Below are 27,028 nucleotides of genomic sequence, written 5' to 3'. Positions count from 1 at the left end.
AAAAGGGATAGATAGAGCTAGTAGGCCTCACTGGGAAGAAAGAGGCAGAAACGGGCACCAGGAGTGGCCAAGGAGAGAGAAGCCCTCAGAATCGAGGAGGCACAAGTACTTCCTAGGATAGAAGCAGCACTGGGAGCAGAACTAGAAGAAGAAATGCAAGATACGAAGAAAGTAGAATGAGTGGTAAAAAGACTGAAGAAGAGGCAGAGCAAACATGGGAAAAATAAACCTCCACTCCTACTTCACACCATTTATAAAAACGATTTCAAGTTGGATCACAAATCTAAAAGGTAAGGCTAAAACTATAAAGCTTCTAGAAGAAAACAGGAGTGTGTCTTTGCAAGCTTAGGGCAGGCAAAAGTTTGCTATATAGGACACAAAAGGCATGAATTATAGAAGAAAAACTTGGTAAATTAGACTTCATCAAAATTAAGAACTTCTGTTTATCCAAAGACACCCTTGAGAAAAGGAAAAAGCAAGTCATAGACTGGGAGAAAATATTTGCAATATACATATCTGACAAAAAAATTGTACCCAGAATATATAAAGAACTCCTGTGAACAAATAATATAAAGACACACCATCCATTCAAAAAATGGACAAAAGACTTGAACTGACACTCTACTGAAGAAGATACAAAATGGCCAATAAGAACATAAACAAAGTGTATAATATCACAATCATCAGGGAATATAAATTTAAAACCACAATGAGCCAGCATTAGAATTGTTAAAATTAAAAAGACTGACAACATTCAATGTAGGTGAGAATGTGAGCGATTAGAACTCTCTCATATATATTGCTGGTAGGAAAGGAAAGGGTATGACCAGTATGGAAAACTATTTGGAAGTCTCTTATAAAAGTTAAATTTAACCTATGACTCAGCCATTCTACTCCTAGGTATTTACTCATGAGAAATAAAAATGTGTGTTCACACAAAGATTTGTACAAGGATGCTTATAGTAGCTTTATTTCTAATAGCTAAAATCTGGAACCAGCCCAAATGCCCATCAACAGGGGCGTATAGAAACAGACTATGATATATTTATAGAATGGAGTATTTTCAGCAATAAAAATTGAATGAGCTACTGGTATATGTAACAACACAGATGAGCCCCCCAAACATTACATTGAACAAAAGAAGCCATTTGTAAGAGTACATGCTGTGTGGGCTTCTTTATGTGAGCATCAATACAGACAAGTATAGTACCAGAAAGGAAGGAATTATTAACAGTGATAGAAATCAAAACAGTGGCTGCTTATAGGGGGTGGAAACCGACTTGAAATCAGCACAAGAGAACTTTCTGGCCATCATGGAAATGTTCCAAATCTTGACTGTGATGTTGGTTACACAGCTTTTTCACACATAAAATATGAATGTCTCAGTGAAAAAGAGGTAAGCACGGCTCCGTTGGGCCTCAAGTAGGATTTTTGGAGCTTCAGTATCAGATTTCAGCTTGAGCACACAGAGGTCTCTTTTCTGGTCACTGAGTTATATCATTTTCTTGTCACCCTCTTCAGCGTCCAGTGAACACTCACATCTCCCAGTGAATGATGAAAAAGGGCTAAAAGATAGACTAGGATTATTGCCATGGACAGGTACTATCCTGGATGGACAAGTTAACTATCATTTAACTTACCAATTGTGTATTAAATCTTTGTTTTCTTGTCTTCATGGAGGCAAAGCCTACATTTTGTCTCCAGTCCTAGGCCTCTGCTGGCCCCTACATCTACCTGCCACTAACTGCCCACAGATGTGAGAAACAACGAGAAAAGGAATCTGAGCTCCTAATTTATAGGGTATTATTGATGGAGAATATAAATGAGAAAATGGAAAAGGTAGACAGGGGTTAATATATGACAAATTACATGGATGGATCCAGTCTTCCAAAAGGAACATAAAACCCTGCCCCTCCAGGTTGGGATGGGGGATAATTTACAATTAATTTCACAGAGGAACTTGGAAATAATATGTCCTGTTGGTTTCCCATGGGAGACCTTCATTACTAAGTTGGCCAGTTGGAGGCCCCTGATACAGCAGTCAAAGTCCAAGAGAAGAGTTTTGGTGATGATGAGAGAGAGGATGAAATCACATAGAGAGACAAACATTGAAATAGTGGCAGACAGAAGATCAAGGTAAAGTGGGAGAAACAGAGATGGAAAGGAAGGAAGTGTAAGACTCAGCACAGAAGAGAGAAACTGAAAAATCTTTCAAGGATTAGAAGTAATAGTTGAGAGAAAATAGATAGCAAGAGAAAGGTGGAGAGGAAAATAAATACTAAGAATGGGGAAATTGGGGGAGAGCTACACATATGAAGAGAAAGGGTTCAAGGAGAATGGATGGAAAGTAAACTGAGAGTGAAGAGGGGAAAAGGGGAGAGGAACAGATTGGGACATTATAGGCTTGAGGAAAGAGCACTGGATAAAAGCCTTTGGGACACGAGTTGAAAGCATTAGCTGTGAGTTCTCAGATTAAACTGTCCCTAATTATCAAAGTGGCACCCGCCAAATGTCAGATCGCCATAGACCTCTCATTGAATATTCCAGTGATTTCTGAGACTAAATCTCTACCCCAGACTATCTTCAGAGTACACTTATCCATGGACCTGCAGACCATGGGTCTGGTATTTACACTTTAATTCTTTTAAGAGCCTTAAACTTGGAACTTCCAGAATGGAAAGCAGCATCCTCATTGTTCAAGCTAGACTTAACCCCTCTTCGGCACTCCTTCTCTCAGGGACGGATCGCTATTGCTCCATGGGTTTTCGAGTTGGAAACCTACAGGTCATTTGTGAATCCTCTTGCCCTCAAATACATGCCTGATACTCATTCACCATGTCGTGTCTCCTTCAGAAGCTCGAGAAAGTTTCTCATAATGGTGTCCAAGGTTTCCCATAACAAGCCACCTGCCGGTTGCCCCAGCCTCTTCACCTGCCTCCTACACATATTACTTCAAGGCAGAATAAACTTTCTTCCCTAACAATTCTAATTATTAAATCTCCCTTTCATATCTGAGCCGTTCATATGCCTTATTCAGAACTGTCGCCATCTTACACTGCCCTCCACTTACCCTTCTCCCTCTGGTTAAATCCTATTTAAAACACTGTGTCAGGGAGGCCTTCCTGTAGAGAAAACTAGACAAGAACAACTGAGAGACAAAGGATAGGAGAGAAAGAGCAGTAACATGAACACAAGAGAAAATAGAGCAGAGAAGAAACACACCAAGAGAAAGAGAACCTCCAAGATACACCAGCAGAAAGAAGCAGAGGCAGAGGTGGGTAAAGTTTGCAGATCACACAGAAGCAGGAAGAGGTGGAAAGAGAAGAAGGTGTAAGAAAATAAAGATTTTCTCATGATGGCTGAATGATTCTCAGCCTTCCCTAAAGCTACTGAAACAAAGTTAACCTTCAGGCCAGATTGTTGTAGGGAGTGGGGACTTCCATTTTCTCAGGCCTTCTTGGTTTTCTTATTGTGTTTTTGCTGTGATTCATCCTTGTTCTTAAATTGAGGTATCCGTGGGATTTCATTCCCGTCTGCAGAAGGCAGCAAAGCCTGTGAGGAGACCAATGATGGAGAAGAGCTCCAGGAAGCTGTGAGCTCCCCACCAACATGTGGGCCAGGTAAGGAAGGGTTCACCAGCCGTGCCAGCATCAGGCAGCTGAGCACAAAGCTGGTGGACTGCAGACTCCATGGTCAAAAGATCCAGTGTGTCCTGGAATCGGTAAGTCACGTAAATGTTCCTATGTGTATATTCTAGTAGGAACATGCTGAAGAAAGGTGATGTCTTTCATACCTGTTAATAGCAAAGACTTGGGTTTATACTACCCACCCTTCAGCTTCTTTAGAGAAGAAAATCTAAGTATTATTCTGTTTGTTTATAATATTACTACTTTGTGCCTATCTTCAGAAAAGAAAACAAAAGAAGCTTGGTCCTTCAGATCAACAGCTCTTGAATCAAAACGATAATTTTTGGCAAACGTTTTGCTTTGTATTATTGTGTTTTTTTCAAAGAATTTTGGAAAACAAGATGTCATTTTGTCTCCACAAATTTGGTCCTTCAGACAAATTTTTGCTTATTCCTATTTTATAGATAAAGAAATAGAAGCACTAATGTGTATAAAGGTCTTTTACCAAGTCAAAGTAGTTAAGTGAGTGGAGGGACCAGCATCCTCAGTGACTCACTGTGGTGGTGGATGTGTGGGGCTGGCATGGGGGCGGTGCAGCCCAGGCCCTGCTCACTGTGGAGGCCCCAGGAGGAGCCGGTACCCAGGGCTCAGGACTCCGTGAAATATATCCAACAGATACATTTCATTTGCTCAGGTGAGAGCAGAGAAAAGCAGAAAGAGATGGTAGGATGGGAGCTTGCCATGGTGGATGCAAAGATCTAGAAAGAAAAACCAAGCCACAAGTAGGGAGACTGGTGAAGAGCACTGAAGAAGGGGAAGACAGAGAGGGAAGCCCAGGGTCTGAGGGTGCCCCGCGCTGTGGCAAAGAAGCAAGAATGGGTGATGACAGGGAAATGCAGAGGAGGAAGAAGGTGTCTGGGGGTGGTGACAGGAGGGAAAAGAGGCCGAACAGCGTCCTGGTGGGTCTTAGGTGAGGTCCTTGGGGCAACTGTCTCTCTTCCCCGTGGGGAAGCTCGCCTGAGCCCTGAATACCAGAATCTAGTGGGGGCACCCTGACACATGCCCACGCCACCGTGCCTGGTTGGTCATTTCTGTGTTCCTCCTCAGTTTCCCGTGCACACCAAGCTCTCCCAGGGACTGATGGAGGCAATCCTGAAAAGACACCCAGGCTGCAACCGGGTGGCAGGGGAGGTAATTATGAGTTAAATAACCCATCACCTCCTGAAGTTTGTTCGCCTCTCTGCACAAGGAGCACTTCCCTTCCTTCCTCCAAACACAAATGCTTTCACTCAGCCTCTGGCCATGTCCCTCAGGTGTGTGGGAGGCAAGGGGAAAAGGAGGGCTGTGCGCCCCGGTGGGCGTGGGGCCCTGTGCAGAGAATTAAGGGCCCAGAAAAATTAAAACATAGACTGGGGGCACCAAATGGAGTTATCTGAGTCAGCCTGATTTTATCCAAGTGTATAGGGAATTGAATTCCACCAGGTTGGGATTTGGGAAGAGAGAAAGCATTTAAAACTTGTTTCCCAGGAGTTGCGTGGGATGAATGAAATATTGTGTATGGGCCAGACAAATAAGAAGTGAGTTAAAAAAAAAAACAAATAGGAAGTAATGGGACAAAGAGGTACAGAACGTCACAGAGGAATAAAAAGACAGAAATGTGAGGGAGTGTCAGGGAGAGCAAGTCATAGTCGAAGAGGTCCGTAGCTTCACGGTCCAGATACAGACCGGAAAGGGGGAAGCGGAGAACGCGAGGGGGAAGGGGTCTATCAAGGTGCCAGAAGGGACCGCAGAGCCGGGATGGTGCCAACATCCTTTTCTCCCCAAAGAGTAGTTCTGCTGCCTTCAGCACCAGGGCTCTGAAGCGTCTGGACACTGACCACAGCCAGGGAGAGCCCTGGTCCCTGGCATGCTCTGCCATGTTCCTGTTTCTCTTCCTCAGTGTCCTGTGGACTTAAAGCTCTACAAACAGATGAAAAAGGAGAATCGGAAGAAATGCCCAAGTTACGACCTCACAATAAAAGAGGTAATTGGGATTAAATGACCTACTTTCTAATTAAAACTTAATTTTCCTGTCAACATAGAGAAGCACCTATTCCTTCATCTCCTTTTCTGTTCCCTTTCCACCCATCCATCCACCCATCCATCCATCCATCCATCCATTCATTCATCCACCCATCCATCCACACTCACCTACACACACAGACAGACATGCCCAGTTTCTGGGCACTCTCCTTGGGGGACACAGGCACTGAGGGAAGGGTGAGCTCAGACTGGTTGGGGTTTCCTGGGTACAGAACATGGGCAAAGAGAGGGAGGGTGAAAATATAGATGGAGTCATTAAATGAAGAAAGCCCAGATTGATCGCCAACCTTTCCTTAATAAACACGGAACCCAAATCTAGCCAGTTTGGAATGTGTTACCAGGGAGGGGAGAGAATTTTCAACCTACTTTCCTGGAGATTGTTCCGGGAGCAGGGGTGGGGTGCATATAATTGCAAGACAGAAAACTCGTGTGAAAGGCTCTTGAATGGACCTCACCAGGGGAAGGATCTCTGCTCACTTGTCAGTGGCAAAAGGCAAGGACTTTGATGATAGGGGAGAAGGACAAAATACACAGAAAAGCTGAAATTTTTAGATCTGAATTTTAGGTTGAAAAATTAGAAACAGAAAGTTAAGCACTAGAGAGGACAGAGAGAAGCAGGAAATTGAGCCCTGGAGAAGAAAAGAGCTGAGCTCAATAAGCAAACAAGATGCAGGATGAGAAAGGTGGAGCACATGATAATAAAAGGGAAATGCAGAGGCAAGAAATGCTAAGGAATAGAAAGGGGGGAGAGGCACAAAGGTGATAAATATAGAAGAAAACGAGGGACAGTGCGGGACAAGTCAGGAGAGAGTACGCACCGTGTACAAGGGAGAGAGAAGATGGTTGGGGCATTGTAGGAACTGAGAGAAGAGTCGCTGGACAGAAACAGCTTCTGGTACTAGGGGTAGAATAGATTAGTGAGGAGTTCCCAGAGTATGGGGCCACTTATCAGAGTGGCACCTGTAATATACCCAGAGGCAGGGGCCTACCCCAGGTGCTCTCATCTGCTCCCGTCTACAACTTAAGGATCCCGAAACACGCATGTCTGGCCCAGACTTGTCTTTTAAGCTCATTCCTCTGAGCACCTCAATACACCTGTGCAGGGATCTGAAAGACATTTCCATTTGGGCATTTGCAGGAACCTCAACACTTTGACGACTGCACATGCCATCTCTCCTGGTGTTCAGCCTCTTTTCCTGGGGTTCCCAATCTCAGTGATAAAAAAATGAGAAATGATATACAGGGGCAAACAAATACCAACACAGATCATGTGGAAGGAAGCACAAAAGAAGCTATGTAGAGAAAGAGTTATATCAAAATAATTTAAAAATTGATGCAGAGTAAAAACGACTAGATAAGGAAGAGAGGAGAGAAGTCAGGATCCTGTAACACTGAAGTAAGTGCACTAGACAGGAGCATCTTTGAGCAAAAAGAGTCTGTCTCAGTAGTGAGGTTTCAAAGTTCCCCCAGAGAAGAGACAGGAACCACCCTCTCCCAGGCAGTCTGAGTGATTCTCAGGTGACAGGGTGAGTGACAAGGGCGAGTGCTAGGCAGACCCGTCTTCCAAGGGCATCCGTATGTACCTGAAGCCATTTATCCCAGGACCATCTCCTTGTGGATGTCTTTCAAGAGCTGACACTTCCAAAATGAAAGCCAACATCTTCCATGAAACTAGAAACTCCTCCTTCTCCAGAGTTTGCGCCCTCAGTAAAGGGAACATGAATGTTCCATTTTGCTCCCATCTGACCCATCAGCATGATTGTTATCTGCCAGATGCAGATCAGATCACATTATTTTTCCACATACACCTGGTGCCTTTTGTGGCCTTAGGATGAAATCAGTTATCTTCCTGCGGCTCCCTGTGCCTGACATTCACCACGGGGCCCCAGCCTATTTCTTCTGCCTCATCTGTAATGATAGTGTAGACATTTTCAGTGATTGCAATGTGCTGATCTTTCTTTTATAGGCGGGCCTTTGGACAACTTTCCTCTGTTTGGTGACGTTGCCGTGGCCCACTCTGATCCTTATCCCATCCCCTGATCAGGTTATATTATACTGTTTCAGAGATGCCTCTCCTGACACCCGTATGAGAAAGGGAGAGAGGACACAAGTGGGGGAATCGTGGGGAAGGGCAATACAGGGGGATGTCGGGGCACAAGAGAAAAAGAGACAGCAGCAGAGACAGAAACACATCCACACAAAGAGACGCACCTGGAGACATTGGCTGTGGGCAACAAGGGCAGAGGCAGAAATAATGTGCAGAAGTAATGGGGAAGGAGAAGGAGCAGAGAGCGAATCAGGTGTGGGGGGGGGTCGGGGGGAGGGAGTTCTCAGCTTCTGGTGATGGTGACAGAGGAGCGACTCAACCCTATAGCCAGGGAAACCCGAAGGGCAGCGGGATGGTCTGGGACAGGACAGCCCATCTCGGAGATCCCGGAGCTGCCTTGGCGTCCCCGCTTGTCTCAGGGTGGGTTTTCCTGCTCTGGTCTGTGCTGGTCATACACTGGACCCTCTAAGGCATCTCACTGTATTCAGCAGAAGGCAGCAGAACCTGCTTAGATTGTGCGATAGGGGAGAGGCCGAGGAAGCCTTGCGCCCCCACCGGAAAGTGGATCAGGTAAAAGAGAAAGAGATTTTCTGGGCTGCAGGGTGTCCGGACGGACAGAGTCTACTGATGGATTTTACTCTGAGCATACTCCACAATGAAAGTGCCAGTTAATTCTCAAATACCATTCTTCATATTTACCTTGGCCCTTTGGGAAAATTATTAAGAGGTTGTATTGTTTCATTGTAGGTATTCGTATATTCAGTTGTAGACAGAATCACACATAGGGGAAGAATACAAAAATTTGGTTAACTTTAGTGGATCTCTTAGTATATTCTGTCTGCTATGTATTGTTATCTCCCCCAAATATTTATATCACCTCTTTCAGCACAGGAACATAATCTTGTTATCTTGCATTGCCTACAGGGAGTACATTTGTCAGTTAAGGTGGCACAGCATACTTTAGAGCATTATCAGTTTTTTCTTTGCTTGAAATGTTTTGAACTTTTGATCTTACTTGAACAACTTGGTTTCAAATGTCTGAGTCTCTTCGGAGATTTGGTTTTTTTCCTATTCTGTGGCAACTCTCAGTTAGGTTTAAGCTGATTCTTATGGTTAGGTTGAGTCTGGGTCTTTGTATGAGCAGTTGGTAGCACCCTGTCCCAAATGCTTCTTAATAGACATCAGACTATTATTTCTTTAGGCTATTTATCCTTGATTAAAATTATTTTAGGAGCATAACTGTAAGTAAAGTCATTATTTGTCTCAACATGACATATTTTAAAATTCTTCCAACTGGCTACACTAGAAATATTTTGGAAGAACTGAATTATACAGTTAGGGTGGTGATCACCCCAATGAAGTCAGTCTAGGAACATTGTTAATAGTTGCAAAGAGAACATTATGCAGAAGTCAGAGGTCTCAAACATTAAACTAGTAAACAGAAAAGCTGAAGATATAAGGATAAAGGATGAAAGTGCAAAGGAGAATATGATGATTGGTGTGACAATCCAGGCATCAGGAAACCCTTATTCTGATGATCTTGAGTGGAAGCAGGCTACTTTATGCAATTGTCTGCATGTTCTTAGGATCTTTGGGTGGTAAAAAGACATTAAATAACTCACTTGATATATATTTTTTATACAGATACCAGAAAAGATTTAGAAACCTATTTGTTTCCATAGCATTGAGAAGTTATGACCTACTTCAAAAGCATATTGCCCTTCTTTTTTAGCAATTTGACATGTCTTAGGGAAGACCCTATGTTCAGTTACTTGAGACAATTTTGTTTACAAGGGAATGGATTCTACAAGGGAGTCTAGAATAGGCGTTGTACAACCAGCCTGATATTTTAATTCAATTTAATTTTGTTTTATAATAGGAAAGCTATTTCAGAGAAGTTCAACACCCCCATTGTCTTCAATACCCAGTTAATTCTATGTATCTTAATTGTCTTTTAGTAATTGGTTTTGGGTAATTTTGGATACTTGTAACATTTGTTATATAACATTTGTCTTTAGCCAGTAGATCATGGCTGAGAAAATAACCTGTTGCTTTACAAAATTAGTCTTTCCTTAGAAGTTTTGTTATAAGTAGACATTTTGTTTTTCCAGCTCAGTGAGTAGATTAACAACTATCCAGATCTATAGAGTATAAGAGGAGGTGACCTATATATTGGACCAGAGAGGATGCACAAATGAACTTTATATCCCTCAGGTCTTAAAGTTAAAGACTTGGGAGGGGATGTTTGTATTCGTTTTTCATTGCTGCCTAACAACACCAATTTATTACCTTATAGTTCTTCGGGTTAGAAGTCTGGATGAGCTCAACACAGGTCACTGCTTAGGGTCTCAGAAGGTTGAAATCAAGTCAGCCAGACTGCCTTTTATCTGAGGCTCAGGGAAAACTCATCCAAGTTGTCAGAGGAGTCCAGTTCATGTGGTTGTAGGACTGAGGTCCCAGTTTTGTTGCTGATGGCTGGCCAGGGATTGTTCTCAGCTCCTAGAGGCCACTCAACATTCCTTGACATGCGGCCTCCTGCAACTGCAATCCAGCAATAGCATGTGGGGTCCTTCTCAATCTCCTTTGAATCTCTGGCATTCTCTTTTGATACCAGCTGGAGAAAACTCTCTGCCTTTAAAGGGCTCATATAATTAGATTGGGCCTACCAGGATAATTTACTTTTCTTTTTGTTAATGTTCACAAAATTCTTTCTTTCTTTTCAGTTTTATAGAGATATAATTGACAGACAACACTGTATCAATTAAAGGTGTACAGTATACTAGCTTGATACATATATTGTGGAATGATCACCACAGTAAGTTTAACATCTGCCATCTCACATAGACACACACACATAAAAAAAGAAAAAAAATGCTTTTCCCTTGTGATGAGAACTGTCAGGATTTCTCTCTAAGCAACTTTCAAATATACCATACAGCAGTGTTAACTACAGTCATCATGTTGTACATTATATCCCAGTACTTATCTATCTTATATAACTGGAAGTTTATACCTTTTGATTACCTTCACCCAATTCCCCCACCCCTACCCCTCCACCTCCCACCTCTGGTAACTACAAATCTGGTCTCTTTTTCTGAGTTTGGTCTTTTTCTTTAAGATTCCACATCTAAGTGGGACCATATGGTATTTCTTTTTCTGTGTGACTTATTTCACTTAACATAATGCTCTCAAGGTTCATCCATCTTGTCACAAATGGCAGGATTTCCTTCTTTTCTGTGTTGTTGAATCATGTTGTCATCTGTCTCCATATATTGCTTGATCTCTGTTTTTATTTGGTCATTGATCCATTGGTTATTTAGAAGCATGTTGTTAAGCCTCCATGTGTTTGTGGGTTTTTCATTTTCTTCTTGTAATTTATTTCTAGTTTCATACCTTTGTGATCTGAGAAGCTAGTTGGTACAATTTCAATCTTTTTTAATTTACTGGGGCTCTTTTCGTGGTCTAGTATATGATCTATTCTTGTCCATGTGCACTTGAGAAGAATGTGTATCCTGTTGCCTTTGGATGGAGTGTTCTGTAGATGTCCGTTAGGTCCATCTGTTCTAATACTTCGCTCAGTGCCTCTGTGTCCTTACTTATTTTCTGTCTGGTTGATCTGTCCTTTGGAGTGAGTGGTGTGTTGAAGTCTCCTAGAATGAATGCGTTGCATTCTATTTCCCCCTTTAATTCTTTTCGTATTTATTTCACATATGTAGGTGATCCTGTGGTGGGTGCATAGATATTTATAATAGTTAAATCCTCTTGTTGGACTGACCCCTTTATCATTATGTAATGTCCTTCTTTGCCTCTTGTTACCTTCTTTGTTTTGAAGTCTATTTTGTCTGATACAAGTACTGCAGCTCTTGCTTTTTTCTCCGTTAGTTGGATGAAATATCTTTTTCCATCCCTTTTCTTTCAGTCTGTGCATGTCTTTGGGTTTGAAGTGAGTCTCTTGCAGGCAGCATATAGACTGGTCTTGTTTTTTTATCCATTCAGAGACTCTGTCTTTTGATTGGTGCATTCAGACCATTTTTAGAGTGATTATCAATAGGTATACACTTATTGCCATTGCAGGCTTTAAATTCGTGGTTACCAAAGGTTCAAGGGTAATTCCCTTACTATCTAACAGTCTAATTTAACTCACTTCATGTGGTATTACAAGCACAACCTAAAGGTTCCTTTTTTTTTCTTCATTTTTCTTCCTCCTCCATTCTTTGTATGTTATGAATCATATTCTGTACTCTTTGTCTATCCCTTGGGTGACATCTATTTAGTCTTAGGTATACTTCCATCTATAGGAGTCCCTCCAAAATGCACTGTAGAGGTGGTTTGTGGGAGGTAAATTCTCTCAACTTTTTATCTGAAAATTGCTTAATCCCTCCTTCAAATTTAAATGATAACCTTCCCCGGTAGAGAATCCTTGGTTCAAGGCCCTTCTGCTTCATTGCATTACATATATCTTGCCACTCCCTTCTGGCCTGTAAGGTTTCTGCTGAGAAGTCTGATGATAGCCTGGTGGGTTTTCCTTTGTATGTAATCTTTTTTCTCTCTCTAGCTGCTTTTTAAAGTCTGTCTTTATCCTTGATCTTTGCCATTTTTATTATTATATGTCTTGATGTTGTCTTCCTCCTTGTGTTTGGAGATCTGTGCACCTCCATGACTTGAGAGACTCTCTCCTTCCCCAGATTGGGGAAGTTTTCAGCAATTACCTCCTCAATGACACTTTTTACCCCTTCTCCTCTCTCTTCTTCTTCTGGTACCCCAGGCAACCTTGTCCAGCTCTCCCCTCCCCCGCGCAGCGAGCTCCGTGCAAACCCCGCCCCTTCCGCAGCCCTCCCGCCCCTAGGAAGCCTCTCCGACCGCCTGCCCTTCGCCTGCCCCTCCTCTGACACAGAGCGTGGGTGTGGATCCTCCTCCTCCACAAACGGCCCTGAATCTGTCTCCCAGGCCCTCCGCCTGTCTGAGCTCCCCAACGTCCAGAGTAGGAAACAGAGTAGGAAACGTCTTACCGGAAACAACCACACAGTGTAGGTTTCCGGTCCGGAAGCGGAGCTCCAGGGCTCGGTGTTCAGCAGTCCCAGGCCTCCACCCCCTCCCCCGCTCCGTTTCTCTTCCTTTGGCCCGTGAGCTGGGGTGGGGGAAGGGCCTGGGTCCCGGTGGATCGAGGCTTTCGTTCGTTGCCTGCGTCGCGAGGTCGGCTCTGATCCTGAGGTCTGTGTGCAGTCCGGTGCAGCCTTCTTTCCCGTTGCTGTTTTAGGGTTAATTGTATCAATTAACTACATTTTCATACTATTTGTGGTTTTGGGAGGAGTTCTCCGTCTCACCTCTCACACCGCCATCTTGAATGTTGGGTTTTTTGTTTTTGTTTTTTTAAGAAAAGTAAGTGTTCTTTAGATAATGGTCTGAAAATAACAAGTTACTGGTTGAGACTTGGGAACTCTTTGTCTTTTTTCTGTCTTTTATAGTAGTATCAACTGCACTGTTTACTTTTGACATGTCAAAAGTTCCCCCATTGAAACCCAGCCGTTTTTAGTGAAATTTTGCCATTTATTAAGATAAGTGCAAAAGTTAAAATCATACTGGGAGTACAGAGGAAGAAGTCATTGGCCAACTGGATGAGTTTAAAACTGGTTTTAGTAGTTGCTCTTTAAAATTTTCAAAGAACAGTTGTTTCCTGAGAGGGTAAGATCGTTTTATTTAATTCTTGGGACTACAGTAGAAAAGTAAAAGTAGGGACAGCAGAATGAGGTGCAAAAGTTGAGAAAAGCATGGCTTTGTCTGATCTCAGGTGTGATTGGTGTAGGTGTATTTTTTCCCCAGAAAGCAATTCATTTTAACTCAGAATATCAGTGTGTAGCACAGGCCCCGGGGACTCTTCCCTAGTCCCTGTCTCAGGTTCATGGACAATGAATTTCTTGTTTCTCTTTAGCATCTAGAAAACTAGAAGCTCTCCAGATGAAGAAAAAACGAAAATCAGTAAAGCTTACTTCTGGCCTACTACTCTATGATGAGCAAGGTAATTATAACTTAAAAAATAATAAAAACAGAAACTGAGTTCTGATAAAGAGAAAAAGACAAGGGAAAAAAGAAGGGAGACTTAAAGAAAAAGCCAGAAATAGGGAAGATCAATGGAATATTTCAGAGGAAAAACTAGAAAAAGGGAAATCAACAAGGGCACAGAAAAGAGGGTCACCAGGGCCAAAGAAAAGTCTTCCTAAATCACTGTTTTGGTCCAGCAGCAGAGCTCTCAGCACGTGGAAATGAGAAGTGTACCTGCGTTATGTGCTCCCCAAGAGCTGTGCCAGGAAGTCCAGAACCAAGGGCTGGAAGTAGCCAAGCACATGACATGATGGGTAAGGAGGGATGTGGGGTGGGGGTGGCTTCACAGGCACCATGGACCCAGGCAGGATGGTGCTGGGTGGTCTGGCTCATCCAGTTCCTGTTCTCTGCATTTACTTGACTTGACCCTTTGGGAATAGTAGGGGAGGCAACAGATCCTTATAAAGTCGTGTTCAACAGGATGGGCTCTGTTGATTATATATGGGTGATGTAGTAGAAATACACTCTTAAAGATGGCAGTATCTTATTTACTACATGTATATTAACAAATAAAGCCTTGTATTTATAGTGATTTCCATCCTTGTCACACTCAATCTTCTGGAGAACCCAAGAAAGCCAAGTATACTTCTTCTAGTAGACAATAGTGTCATTTTGTCACAACCTTAGAAAGCTCTCAAAAGACAACCAGTCCTGCCACTGAATTGTGAGGAGGAAAGACTTCAGATCAACTATTCTTAAAGTAGCATGTAATTTGATTGATGTCCTTTAGCATGTCACTGGTTGATATAATGATTTTTCTATTAACTTTTTTATTTAATCCTCACAAAAAATCTTATAAACTTGGACAAATCTCTCTTTTGTAGACTAAAGTACAAAGGTATTTAAGAATGTTTTTCAAAATCCCATTGAGAAATAACAGGCCCATCCTGAATTCCTTCTCAATCAGTAGGTTTTTTGTTCCTGTAGAAGGAAGAGAGAAACAATAATCCAAGCATCTGCAAATTTCAGCTTTCTGCAGTATGAATCATCCTAAAATTTGTAAATTTTGTTTATTGATTTGTTTCATTACCATTACCTGTTACTTTCTAGATACTGTGGATCTTGGAAACAACTCTACTCTGGGAAAACTCAAAAAGAGGAAAAGAAGTAAGAGTGCATTACTTGCTTTTGATATTAAAAATTAGTTTTTTAATGCCAGGCTTTCATCATTATTATTATTTACAATAATAAGTGATAATAATATGATGGCCCCTCAAAGACATCCATATCCTAACCTCTGGAGCCTGTAATCTGTTATCTTACATGGCAAAAGGGATTTCACAGATCTAAGCTAGGGGCCTTAAAGGGGAGATTATCCTGGATTACCTGCATGCACCCAGTGTAATAAAAAGGGCCTAAAGAGGCAGAGAATTGTTCATGGCTGTGAGGAGAGGAGACAGTGACTTGAAAGACAGTCCCAGAGTTACCATATTCCTGGGTTTGAAGATAGAGGAAAGGAACAAGGAATATTTGTGACCTTGGGAAGCAGGAAAAGTCAAGGAAATAGATTCTACTGCACAGTCTCCAGAACTAATAAAACCCTATTGAAATATGATTTTAGCCCAGAGAAACCTCCATCAGACTTCTAACAAACATAACTATAAGACAATAAATTTGCATTGTTTCAAGCCACTGAATTTGTGGTCATTTGTTATGGCAGTCATAGAAGTGTAATACAGATTTGGGTTATTGGAAGTAGGCTGCAGCTATAACATATTCCTAAAAATGTGGAAATGGCTTTGGAATTGGGCAATGGGCAGAGGAAAATTGGGCACTGGGAAGAATTTTAAGTGGAATGATAGAAAATGTCTAGATTGCCTTGAACTGTTTGTTGGTAGAAATACAGGGCTAAAGACTCTGTTAGTGAGGACTTAGATTGAAGAACATGGTAGAGAAAACTTATATTGTCTTTAAAAAATATATAAATCATCATAGAAGGACTGTTAGAAATAGAGGCGTCAAAGATGTCACTGGTGAGAGCTCTGAAGGAAAGAAGGAATGTGGTTTTGGAGACTAGAAAAAAGGGTATCATTGTTAGATAGTGGCAGAAAGTTCAGTGAAATTCTGTCCTGCGGATATGTGGAAAGAGAACTTTCTGCCTATGTAGCTAAGGAGATGTCCAGACAAAGTGATAAAAGTGCTGATGGTTTCATTTTGCTGTTTATAGTGAAATGTGAAAGGAAAGAGATAAACTGAGGGAAGAAATGCTAAACAGAAGGGATCAGGACTGAATTTAGAAAATTCCTGGCCTATCCAGGTCACAAGAGATGCTAAAACTAGGAGATTCACTGTCAGGAAGTGTGCTCTCTAGTGACAACCAAGAGCATGGTTGTATAGGTTTTTGCTAATGCCTCAGAAGTAGTGAAAGGTCAGAGTATTCAGTCACATAAAAACTTCTTTGAAGAGATTAGGTTTGTGACTCATAGATTCCCCTCAACCATCTCAGCAAAAATAAAAAATAGATATGTGATAATATAGGAAAGATCTGTGGAGGAGCCATGTGTCTAATGGAGAAAATCCCCATGACATACCTGGGAGATCTATAAAGTCTTTGAGAATTTTCTACCAACAGAAGCAGAGACATCCTTGTCTTAATCCTTGGAACCTTGTGTTCTGTTACCTCACATGGCAGAAGAGACTTTGAGAGTGTGGTTAAATTAAGGACCTAGAGATGGGGAGGTTATCCTGGATTAGCTGGGTGGCCCCAGTCAACTCACATGGGTCCCTAAAGTTAGAGAACCTTTGCTACTGTAGAGAGAGGGGTATGTGACTGTGCAAAAATTATCAAAGAGATGCGATGCTGCCAGTTCTGAAGGCAGGGGCCAATAAGCCAAGAAATGTGGGTGGCTTTCAGAAGCAGGAAAAGATAAAGAAATGGATTGTCCCCTATAGCCTCCAGAAATGAATGAAGCCTTGTAGACACCTTGATTTTAGCCCAGTGAGACTTGTGTCAGATTTCTAATCTTCAGAACTGTAACATAATTAATTTGTGTTGTTTTAAGCCACAAAGTGTATGCTAATTTATTACAGCAGCAATAGAGGACTAATATCCTTCATAAAACAAACAAAAAAAGGAATATTTCACTTTTATATGGTTAGATTGCATCTTTTAAAACAGCAATTTATATATTTTTTAAATGCTCACATCTTTATGCTGTTGCTTTTTTATTTTAAAATATGTGTTCTTTGTAAATTTTGATGTATATCTTTCCAGATTTTCTCTATGTGTGTATTAACATATTTAGAATTATATCATAAATCTAAATAATCCTATTCATACTGTTAACTTTCCCTTATTTTAAATCGGTATGTCATGCACAAGACATCATAAACATTGAACATTTTTGACAACCTAACTGTAAAAAGTTTCATTTTGTTCCTATTTAATTTGCATTGCTTTTATTTTTGTTGTGCTTGAGCACTTTTCATTTGTTATTGGTCATTCTACGAGTGCCTGGTATATATGCCTTGCCAGTGTTGCTATCTCATTGGTTTTTCTTTTTTAATCATGTTGAACAAACATAGGAATATTAATATACAAATATATTAAATTTTGCCTGTTAATTTGGGTACAGTTGAGGTTTTTACGAGGAGAATGAACTATACATTTATTCAAATCAACGTTAATGTTCTTCAGCAAGTTTCAGTTTTTTTCTGTAGATCTTGCACATTTTTTACTTTCGTAGTCAGTTTTATTGCGATAGAATTTCATACATAGTGTTTATCACTGCTGTTAAGGCATGAGTGGATAAGTTTTAACAAATGTGTACAGTCATGAAATACCATCACGATAATCACATAGACCATTTCCATTACTCCAAAAGTCAACTTGTATCTCTTTTCCCACCCTGTGGCTCTTGACAACAGCTGATCTGTTTTTATCAGTATAGTTTTATCTTTTTTAGAATATCATATAAATGAATTCATATAATATATAGTTTTTTAAATGTCTGGACACTTTTTCATTTATCATAATGCTGTTGAGACACGTCCATGTAGGTGTGTGCTTCAGTAGTTAGTCCATTTTTATTGCTAAGAAATATTCCTTTATATGGATGTACCACAGATTGTATATCTACCATAAATTTCTGTAGCTTTAAACGATTTAATTTTTCTTAGGTAAATACTAGGGAGTTACATACTTGGTCACATGAACAAAAGTACATGTTCAACATTTTAAGGAGCTACCAAAGTATTTTTCTAAGTGGTTGTATCCTTTTACATTCCTACCAGCAATATATGGAAGTTCCCATTACTCCACATACTCACCAATTGCTAATCTATTGTTAATCATCCATTAGTACTGCTAATCTTAATTTTAGCAATTTTCGTGGGTACATACTAGTATTTCATCATAGTTTTAATTTGCATTTCCTTAATGAGCAATGGTGCTGAGCATACTTTCATGTACTTATTTACCATCCATGATCTCATTTGATGAAGTATCTATTGAAGTCTTTTGCCCAAATTTAATTTGGTTGTCTGTTTTTCAGTTGTAAAAGCTATTTATATATTCTGGATACAAGTCATATAGTTTTGTAACTTGGTTATAAGTCATATAGTTTGTCGCTTCCCTTTCATTTCTCAGCAGTGTCAAAGAGCAAAATTTATTTTGAAGTCTAACAGGTTTTTTTCTTTTATAATCAGTGATCTTTCAGTCCTATTTAGGAAATCTTTACTCAGTATCTTCTATTTTTATCAAGTTTTATTGCTTTAGTTCTTATATTTAGATCTGTGGTCCAGTTTGAGTTAATTTTTGCATATAGTGTGAGATAATTATTTGTTTGCTTATGGATATCCAATTGTTCCAGCACCATTTTTGCATTGAATTAATTAATTAGTTACTTTAACAACCTTGTTGACAGTCAGTTTCCCATGTGTGTTTGAGTGTATTTCTGGACTTTCTTCTCTCTTCTATTTATCTATATGGCTATCTTTCTGCCAAATCTATTCCATCTTGAGTACCACAGCTTTATAATAAGTGCTGAAATCTGATAGTGTGAGACCACCAATTTTGTTTTTCTTTTTCAAAATTGTTTTTGGCTATTTTAGGCCCTGAACTTTGAAGCTTCTTTCAGTTCAGCTGCTTTCAAGATGCTGCTATTGTCCAAAGTGCCTACCGAGCTCCAGCCATATGTGCATGTTCTAGGCCACCAGCAAGGAAAAGGGTGAAGAGCAAAAGATATCTTCACCAGAGAACTGTCTCTTTTGTGAGAAGTTTTCTTTGAGTTCCTTTCCTCCCACAACAATATCCTCCTTTCATCTTGCTGATCATATCTTAAATTGGTGACCACCACACTATAAGGGAGGTTATAAACTATGGTATTTTGTCTGGACACACTGACATTTCCAATAGTGCAAATATTCTGTTAATTAATTAGGAATGGAAGCTGAATATCAGCAACACAATCTGAAGAATTGACTTCATCAATTCTTCAAAGTTTGTTTAAAGTTCCTTTATATCCAATTGTATGGTCAACATTTGTAAATATTCTGTGCCACTTAAAAATTGTCTACAGTGAACTATTTGTTGGGATCTGGCTTCTTTCCATATACGTCTTCTTAATCAAGCACAACTTTGTTGTTTAAATTTTCTAAATCTTGTAAACTAGGCTGTATTGGTTCCATCAGGTGTGTGTAGAGATGGTTTCCATTCTCCCACATGATTGTGTATTTGCCGTTTCCTCCTTATTCTTGGAACATTTTACTCAGAAGTTTCCGAGACAAGTGAGGCAAAGGCATTTTCATGATATAACCAGAGTTCTGAACCCCCGAGGCCCCCTGAAGCTGTGTCCTCCAGGGCTGGTAGGGGAAAAAACAAGTGAGGCCACATCTCCAGGAATAGTCAGCACAGAATCCTCCGTTTTCAGAATTGGTCTGCATAACACCATTAATCTCTCACCACTTTTGTCCTGATCATGTTTCCTTCCTGGGAACAGCTGCCTTCAGTGACCAAAGAGCCTTACAGTGGTGTGTGGACAGGAGGGGATGGGGGCTGTAGTCAGATAGCCAGTGTGTTGGGAGTCGTTTGCCAAAAAAGACACACCATTATCAGACCGCAAATGGTTCCAGCAGCCAGACTCAGGACACCCATGAGCTTCTAGGGTCACGGGTGTGACCAGAGCCAGCTGGTCTGTAAGATGAGGTGTGGATGGTGTCGAGGCACCACACACAGACCCACAACGGGCTTGAGGCCTGATCAGGGTGCCAGGAGCCATCAGAGGCAAAGCCCCCTGTGATGCGGTTCTCCCCAATGTGGGCAAGCAAGGAAGCTTCTAGCAGGGGTCTCAGTCCTGGCACACAGCCAGAGCCCCTGCATCAGAATCATGGTGTCACAAGCCTCCATCAGCACACCCTGGGCACCTACTCAGGCATTTCCATGAGGTGCCCAGACAGGTCAGTCAGCACCACAGTTCATTTCCATAATCACGGCCCTGGACATAGGTGTCTTTACTCTGCCAGGTGTCAGACCAAGCATCTAGGCCATGTGCAGAAGCCCAGTCACCTGACTTTGGCCAGCCAGAGGAGTGGCCGGAGTCGGCTTTGAGGCTGAGCAGCCGCAGCAGTGGCCAGTGGCCATTGGCTGTCCGCTTAGCAGACAACAGCCAATGGGCACTTGGCACCAGCCCAGCAAGGTGGATAGAAAGCCGAGGGGCCAAAGGGGCAAAGTCCCCACATTCCTGAATATTCCATTTCTATTTGAAGAGCAAGGCTTCTTCAGCCCTTCCTGCCTCATAAGCCCTGGACTCTGAGGTGATGCATCTCAAAATGGACATCTCAGGTGGGAGAATCACAAGGCTTCCCTCCATAGGCTAGGTCTTCACTTTTGGCAGTAAATATCTAGTAGCTGACTGTTAGATTCACAGTAATAGTCATCTCTATTTATTCAGCACTAATGGTCTTCTTGCATTCACGTTTTCATGTCATTCACAAGGAAGCAAAAACACAACATAAAAATCCACTGTAGCTTTTTAAAGACCTCCAGGAATTTGAGTTGCTGGATTAAATACAAGTGAGAGGATTTGTGTTACAGTGCAAGTACAGAGATTATTTGATGAAAACTCTCCACATCCAAGTTGGGAATGCCTCCTGGCCCGCAGCAAAGCATATTAGCCACATTATTCAGCTGTAAAGAGTACCCCTCCTCATTGCACATTTGAATTTACACAAAAACACTCGAAAAGGGAATGTATTGATGTACAACCACAATAATTGTCATTTAGTCTAAGGCAACAGCAGGAATTTATATTCTAATTTTTTTAACTTTCAAAAGAATTCACATCTTATAGTCTGCCAAGTCCATGCCAAGTAAACTCTTAACTCTGTAATCAACCTCACCCTGCCACACTGGTAGTTAAGAATTTTGCTCTGTTCTTATGGACCAAAGTCTGAAAAAAAATACTTGAAAACTACTGACATATATGGCTTTGAATGATTAACTATATTCTCCTTTGTTTGAAGGAAAAAAGAAATGTCATTCCTGGTCAAGAAATAAAAGAAAATGGCAGAAAAACATACATGAAAAAGGTGAGCAGGCAAACTGAAAAATCACACTGGGCCATTTGAGTTTAATAAGGTGCTGCTTATCATGTCCTTGCAGGCGGGCAGGCTCCCGAGGCCCTGGTGGTCTCCTAGCTACTGTGTCAGCTGGGATACAGGCTCAGTCACTGCGGCAAAGAGGCCCCCAAATACAGTGGCTCCAACAAAATGGTTTATATCTCATGCATGTAATTATCCAGAGCTAAATGATCCAGGACTAATAGGGAGAGGCTTCCCTCCATGTGTGACTTCTTTTCCCGGTCAAGAAATTTTTATTAATTTGGTAATATGTTCCAAAGAAGGCTAAATGAAGAAAGCAGACTGTATGTGTGCGTGTGCAAGTGTGCATGTATATATATATTTTTTAAATTTATATGAACATATTTATTTAAATAGGTTTTTATATATCTATAAATCCTTACTTATACATATTTATCTACTTACATATAGCAGGAGACATATAGATATATAGAGAAATCAATGGCAGTTCATTTGTAAAAATATAAGCAGTGGTTATATTTGGCCATTGGAATATAGGTAATGCTTACACTCATTTGTTTTTTAAATGTGTGTGTATATTCAAAATATGAAACATTCAACTTTTGTAATGAAAAAGTATTTTTAAATAGTAACATACTAAAAGAGAAAAACCTAGGAGGTTCTTTTGAACAAGTTAATTGTAGCTATCTCCAGATGGAGATGTTTCATACAGTTTTTATTTTCTAGATTTCTGTATTCTAATCAGACCCCTCAAAACTTGTTTATTTTAATACTGGCTTAAACAACTTCCTCCTAGACAATGAGAGCCTAACCTCATTTTCCACATGATTGCCAGTTGATCTATATAAGATTCTATGACTGAATTAGTAGATCTATATAAGATTTTAGAGTCCAATTAAAAATGATTAATTTTCACTAATCTATGTCTTGTGTGTTTATCAGTTTACATGGCTACCTTGTTGGTGAACATGCACAATTTTGTTTGGAAAGAAAAAAGCATTTGTATCCATTTTAAGAATGGTTATCTTCATAATATCAAATATTTGGATTTGATCAGTGTAACATTTTCACTTAGGTTTCTGTATATGTAGGTAGATAAATTCTAAGCCACTTCTTTCTGTGAGAAACACACTCACTGGTCCAAATTCAATAGGCGGACACGGAGACAAAGAGAACAGCAGAGTGAGGCTTTAATGATGGTCTTGCAAGATCTGGTGTCTGGTGGGCAGGCACACCCGGGGAGTTTGGCACCAATAATTTATCTCCTAGTGCGCGAGTCCCTCCCCTGGTTCCTCATTGGCTGAGTACTACAGGGTTCGCATTCTTTCCCGGACGTCGCCTAAGCCAGTTATATCCTTCCTTTACATTTGTCTTATTCTTATTGGTAGGTTTAAAAAACTCAAACAGGTACAGCCAGGCCCTTATCAATTCCCCCACCCCCACTCCCAGCCTGAGCAGCTTCCCCCACGTGGCCCTTTGTTAATACCTTACTGTTAAAACGTTTAAACATCCTAGTGGGAATAAATCACATTTAGGTTTTATACTCTTTCCTAACATTTCCAAAGTAAATGAAATCTTATATGTGATTTAGAAGTTTTCCTTCCTAAAAATATAGAATATTCTGGACACCTGCTTGAGACCCTTTACTGTTAATTTCCTTTCTTGCCTGAGTGTGTAGTGAAAGGGGGTTTGGAACTGAACCCAGTATTCCGTCACTTGCTTGTGGTCACATGTCAGCTGCTGTCTTGCCCCACTCTGTGTTTTCCCCTGCCTGTCCCCAGACAAGCGCAGAGCCACTGGCCCACTGGTCTCGAGTGGAAAGAAGGTGAAAACACATCTACAAGAACTTGTCAAGATCAAGGGTAAGACAAAGTTTGTGTCATTCCACTTTGCCCTGTGGGTCAATACAAATTTTGCTAAGGTTTTGAGGAACAGAAATCGTCCTTAATTTTTTACTAGTCAAGTGTAGCAGTCAATTTGAGAGCCGTGAAATCAAGAAAGCAAATCCATTTGGAGCCAGGTTTGAAAATTGTTTGCGTTTACATCATAATTCTTCTCTGCCTGGGACCTAACATTTTCTTCTTCTGAGTTTTCTTTGCTTTTCATAGAAGTTCCTTTAGGTTTACATCATTGATTTATTAAAATGGTTGGACTTGGTAAATTGTAAACAGAAAGCAAGTTCATTCTCTCAGTGCCCTTTCAAATCTCCCTTCTAGATGAGCTTTTCCTATCTTGGGCAGGTTGCCAGGCAGCTGCGTCTGGGAGGTCTCTCGGCACCAGGAGAAACCTCAACCTGGACGCGGGAGGGTTCTTGTCTCTGAATGAGGAAGAATTCTCGAGCAGGTTTGAAGAGGGTAGGTAAGGAAGGAATTCATTAGAGCGAGAGTAGAAATGAATGGCAGCGGCCTCGCAGGCAGCTGAGAGCAGGAAAATGCAGAGGGCAACTGGAGCGAAAGTTTGCTAAACATTTTCTTGGTATAAGGCAGATTCCCTGGCCATCTCTTAAGGCAGGGGTCACTTGGCATTCCATGTCTGCTTGGATCTGCACTGCGTGGGGATTAGCTCCTACTACCTTGGGATTTGGGGAGCCGTGGAGCACGGGATGGAGTGAGATGATATTCTGAGGACTTCCCAAAGAGGAGGGGGTGTTCAGGGAGGCTCCTGCAGCTGCAGTTCCACAAGGGTCACCCAAGCGACATGAACTTGCAGGCCCAAATCTGAGCTCTGAGCAGCCCCTCCCTACTTATCAGGGGTAAAATGGAGCCTTGGAAATATAATTAAATCGCGAGATGATGAAATGCAGTAAATCGAGCAGTGAGAAAGCTTTATTTAAAGGTATGCACTTAAAGAGAGAAAATGTGCGGTGTCCTCAGAAAGGAAGTGTGCTAAAATACTGGAGTTTCTGTCTTTTAAGCATTTTTCAAAGGGCCAGGGGGTCTAGACTTGTAAAGTGGTCTCAAAATGCTTATCACTGGTGACAGACATTAAGTCTCTTCTATTATCAGTCCTCCAGGTAATTCTGCAAAATTAACCCAAGAAATTGGTCGGTTCCTCTCCAGGATAGCAACTTCCTTCTGGGAACATATCAACCACTTGCCCTGTCCCCAAAGTGGATTGAGTTATTGTCTGTTTGCTAAAGAATATGTCAGGAATTTTACTTCCTAACTTCCTGGTTTTTAAAATGGAATCTTAGCTTTAAGATGGAATCCTTCCTATTCTTACTCTACTGTTTATATCTCAACATTTTTCATCATAGGCAGAAAAAGTTAACTAGAATGCTTGTCCCAGGTCCCTGCCCTATGTCAGACAGGCTCTATAGCTTTTCTGTTCTCTTGCTGCAGGAGTAAGAGAGAGACTCTTTTCAGTAGCTGAGAGTCCTTTCTGGCCTCATATTAATGCTTCAACAGTTTCTCTAATTCAAAGCACTGCCCCTCCTTCAGCCTGGGCAGGCCTTGGTCTGGGGCACCTGCTGTGGGTTGGTAACACAGTCAGGTTATTTTCCTTCTCTCTTGGCTTTACCTCTACTCAAGGGCTGCAGGTTTGGGCCCACCCAGGATTGGGGAGGCGGAAGGGAGGGAGGGAGGAGAGAGGAATGGAAGTGTCTTACCCGCAGGGCAGAGCTGTGAGGTGACATTGGAAATGGAGGGTACACAATCACTAGCTCTTTCCTCTGTGAAACTCTTTCATCAACTCAAGGTGAGGGAAGAGGTGGGGGCAGGCACCAAAGCTTGATTTCTTTCCACAGAAACATAGCTTATTTTCTACCACCTGTATGTAGGGGAGGGCTAGGGCCAGAACAAGCTGTTCCACCAATACTTTGTCTTATTGCGTAGGAGGTTTGGTGCTTTGCCTTGGGACAGGGGATGCCTGGAACTAGGCCAACCAACCCGACCTTGTTTGGCTGGGACTTTCTCAGTTTTGCCACTGAAAGTCCTGCGTCCTGGGTACCCATTAGTCCCAGGCAGACTGGAACAGTTGGCCACCCTCCTTGGCACTTAGTGACTTGTTCCTAACTGTTGGGATTTTTACTAAAATTTTTGAGAGAGCAAGAAGGAATTTAAAATTCTGTCATAGTTACTTCTAGAGGTTAATTAATACTAACCTTTGCAATTTTTAAAAAACAATCTTAAATTATATTCTGACTGCCATAGTATGTATTAGGGCTTGTGTTGGGGTTTCAATGTTATTACATAGATATTACAATTTGGAGATGCAAAAACAGTTAAATCCTACCTTGCTTAGCCTCTATCTTTACAGTAAAACACAATAATGCTATATTATGAATGAGCTGGTTTTAAGCTCCAAATCTCCTCATACCAAATGCTCCACAGGTTAGAAGGGACCTCAGTGTATTTCCTTTTTCTCCCTAAAAATATTAGGTCTAAGAGTTTTGAAGAAAGGTAAATCCAACATACCCACTACTCCCTGGAAAGATGTAACCAGAGAGAGACAGAGCAAGAAAAGAGCTCCGTACTTGCTGTACTGTCCAAGGTTCTGATCAGAGCTTTGGTGCCGAGCCTGACTGGAATGGAGCTGAGACAAGAATAAGATGTCTGGGTCTCTTAGTGGGCTGTGAACACGGCCATTCAGAAAAGGAGGGAGGGGTAAGAGAGAGCCAGGGGTACCCTGAGCCCCTCACCCGCTTGGTATCTCGGATGCAGAGGAAGTGAGGAGAGCCCCTCAGAGAGCCGTACCTGGGCGGATGACCTTTACTGCCTGGTGATTCCACCTTCGGAAGGAAGGCAGCGAGAGGAAGCAAAAAAGATTGATCTGCCTCTTCAAGAGCCATGTTTCCACTTTTTAGTTCTCCTTAGCCCACGGCTATTAATATCCATGTCTTCAACTTCCTTACAAGTTCCTTTCAAGTTTATCAATCTCTGTAGAACATTGTTGGAGCTCTATTATCTTGGTTAAACAATACCATGGGGGCAATTGCAAGGATGTGACTTGTTTGATCTTATGATAAATTCTAATTATCAATATTTGTCCTATCAAATTGACCGAGCCCCATGGAAGAATATCAAAATAGGGCCATTTGGGTCTTGAAGAGGTGAAAACCCTCTCAGCTACTGTTTAGTCTGAAGATCAGAAAGTGGGATTATTTTACCAGGCAATAGGTCCATTTGGGGTTTGACTGAAGGAATGATCCTTTTTACTTTGCTGGTCTAATATGCTAATAATCTACCTAGAGTTAGAGCACTCAGCATGGAGTAGTGTGGAATAAATTTCTTCATGTCTACATAACCCCACTCTCCACTACCAGACAGTGGTCACTGGGCGGCGGCATTGAGCACAGAAAGAAGGAACGAATTTGCCCACCTGCCTTAGAAAAGAAACCACATTTGAATGATAGTAAACATTGAGATGCATATCCACAGCCAATTAACTTGCAAATGGAAGAACATTCTCTGTTGCAACCTCTCCCAGGTCAATCTCAATACTAAGGTTTCCAATTTTGGAAATTAAGATTTGGAGCGCTCAATTCTATCCATTCCTTTTGCTTAGCCTTCTTCTGGTCAGTTTCTTAGGTTCTGGTATTGTTCTCCAAAACCAGGTAAACAAAACCCTTGGTCACATTTACTATCACTTTCTGCACAAATGCACAAATAACTTCAATCAAGGTGATGTATATAAC

The 27,028-nt window shown here is 41.3% G+C and overlaps 1 protein-coding gene across 6 annotated transcripts in view; it reads left to right on the top strand.

Annotated features, from left to right (window-relative positions):
- SP140 (SP140 nuclear body protein) overlaps window positions 1–27,028 on the top strand; it is a 53,331-nt gene that overhangs the window by 13,484 nt on the left and 12,819 nt on the right. For 2 of the 6 annotated variants that reach the window (XM_057503446.1, XM_057503447.1), the window contains exons 8-15: window positions 3,510–3,620; window positions 4,734–4,817; window positions 5,566–5,649; window positions 13,685–13,771; window positions 13,992–14,108; window positions 14,905–14,961; window positions 21,316–21,381; window positions 23,175–23,255. In XM_057503446.1, the coding sequence (XP_057359429.1) occupies window positions 3,510–3,620; window positions 4,734–4,817; window positions 5,566–5,649; window positions 13,685–13,771; window positions 13,992–14,108; window positions 14,905–14,961; window positions 21,316–21,381; window positions 23,175–23,255 (687 nt within the window). The remainder of the gene's footprint in view (window positions 1–3,509; window positions 3,621–4,733; window positions 4,818–5,565; window positions 5,650–13,684; window positions 13,772–13,991; window positions 14,109–14,904; window positions 14,962–21,315; window positions 21,382–23,174; window positions 23,256–27,028) is intronic. The other 4 variants (XM_036912712.2, XM_057503448.1, XM_057503450.1 and 1 more) reach the window with 4 other exon arrangements.

This window comes from Manis pentadactyla, chromosome 6 (assembly GCF_030020395.1).
Source record: "Manis pentadactyla isolate mManPen7 chromosome 6, mManPen7.hap1, whole genome shotgun sequence".
NCBI classification, from domain to species: domain Eukaryota; kingdom Metazoa; phylum Chordata; class Mammalia; order Pholidota; family Manidae; genus Manis; species Manis pentadactyla.
Note: the sequence above shows the minus strand (reverse complement) of the source record. Positions and strands in the feature narration are given on the sequence as shown.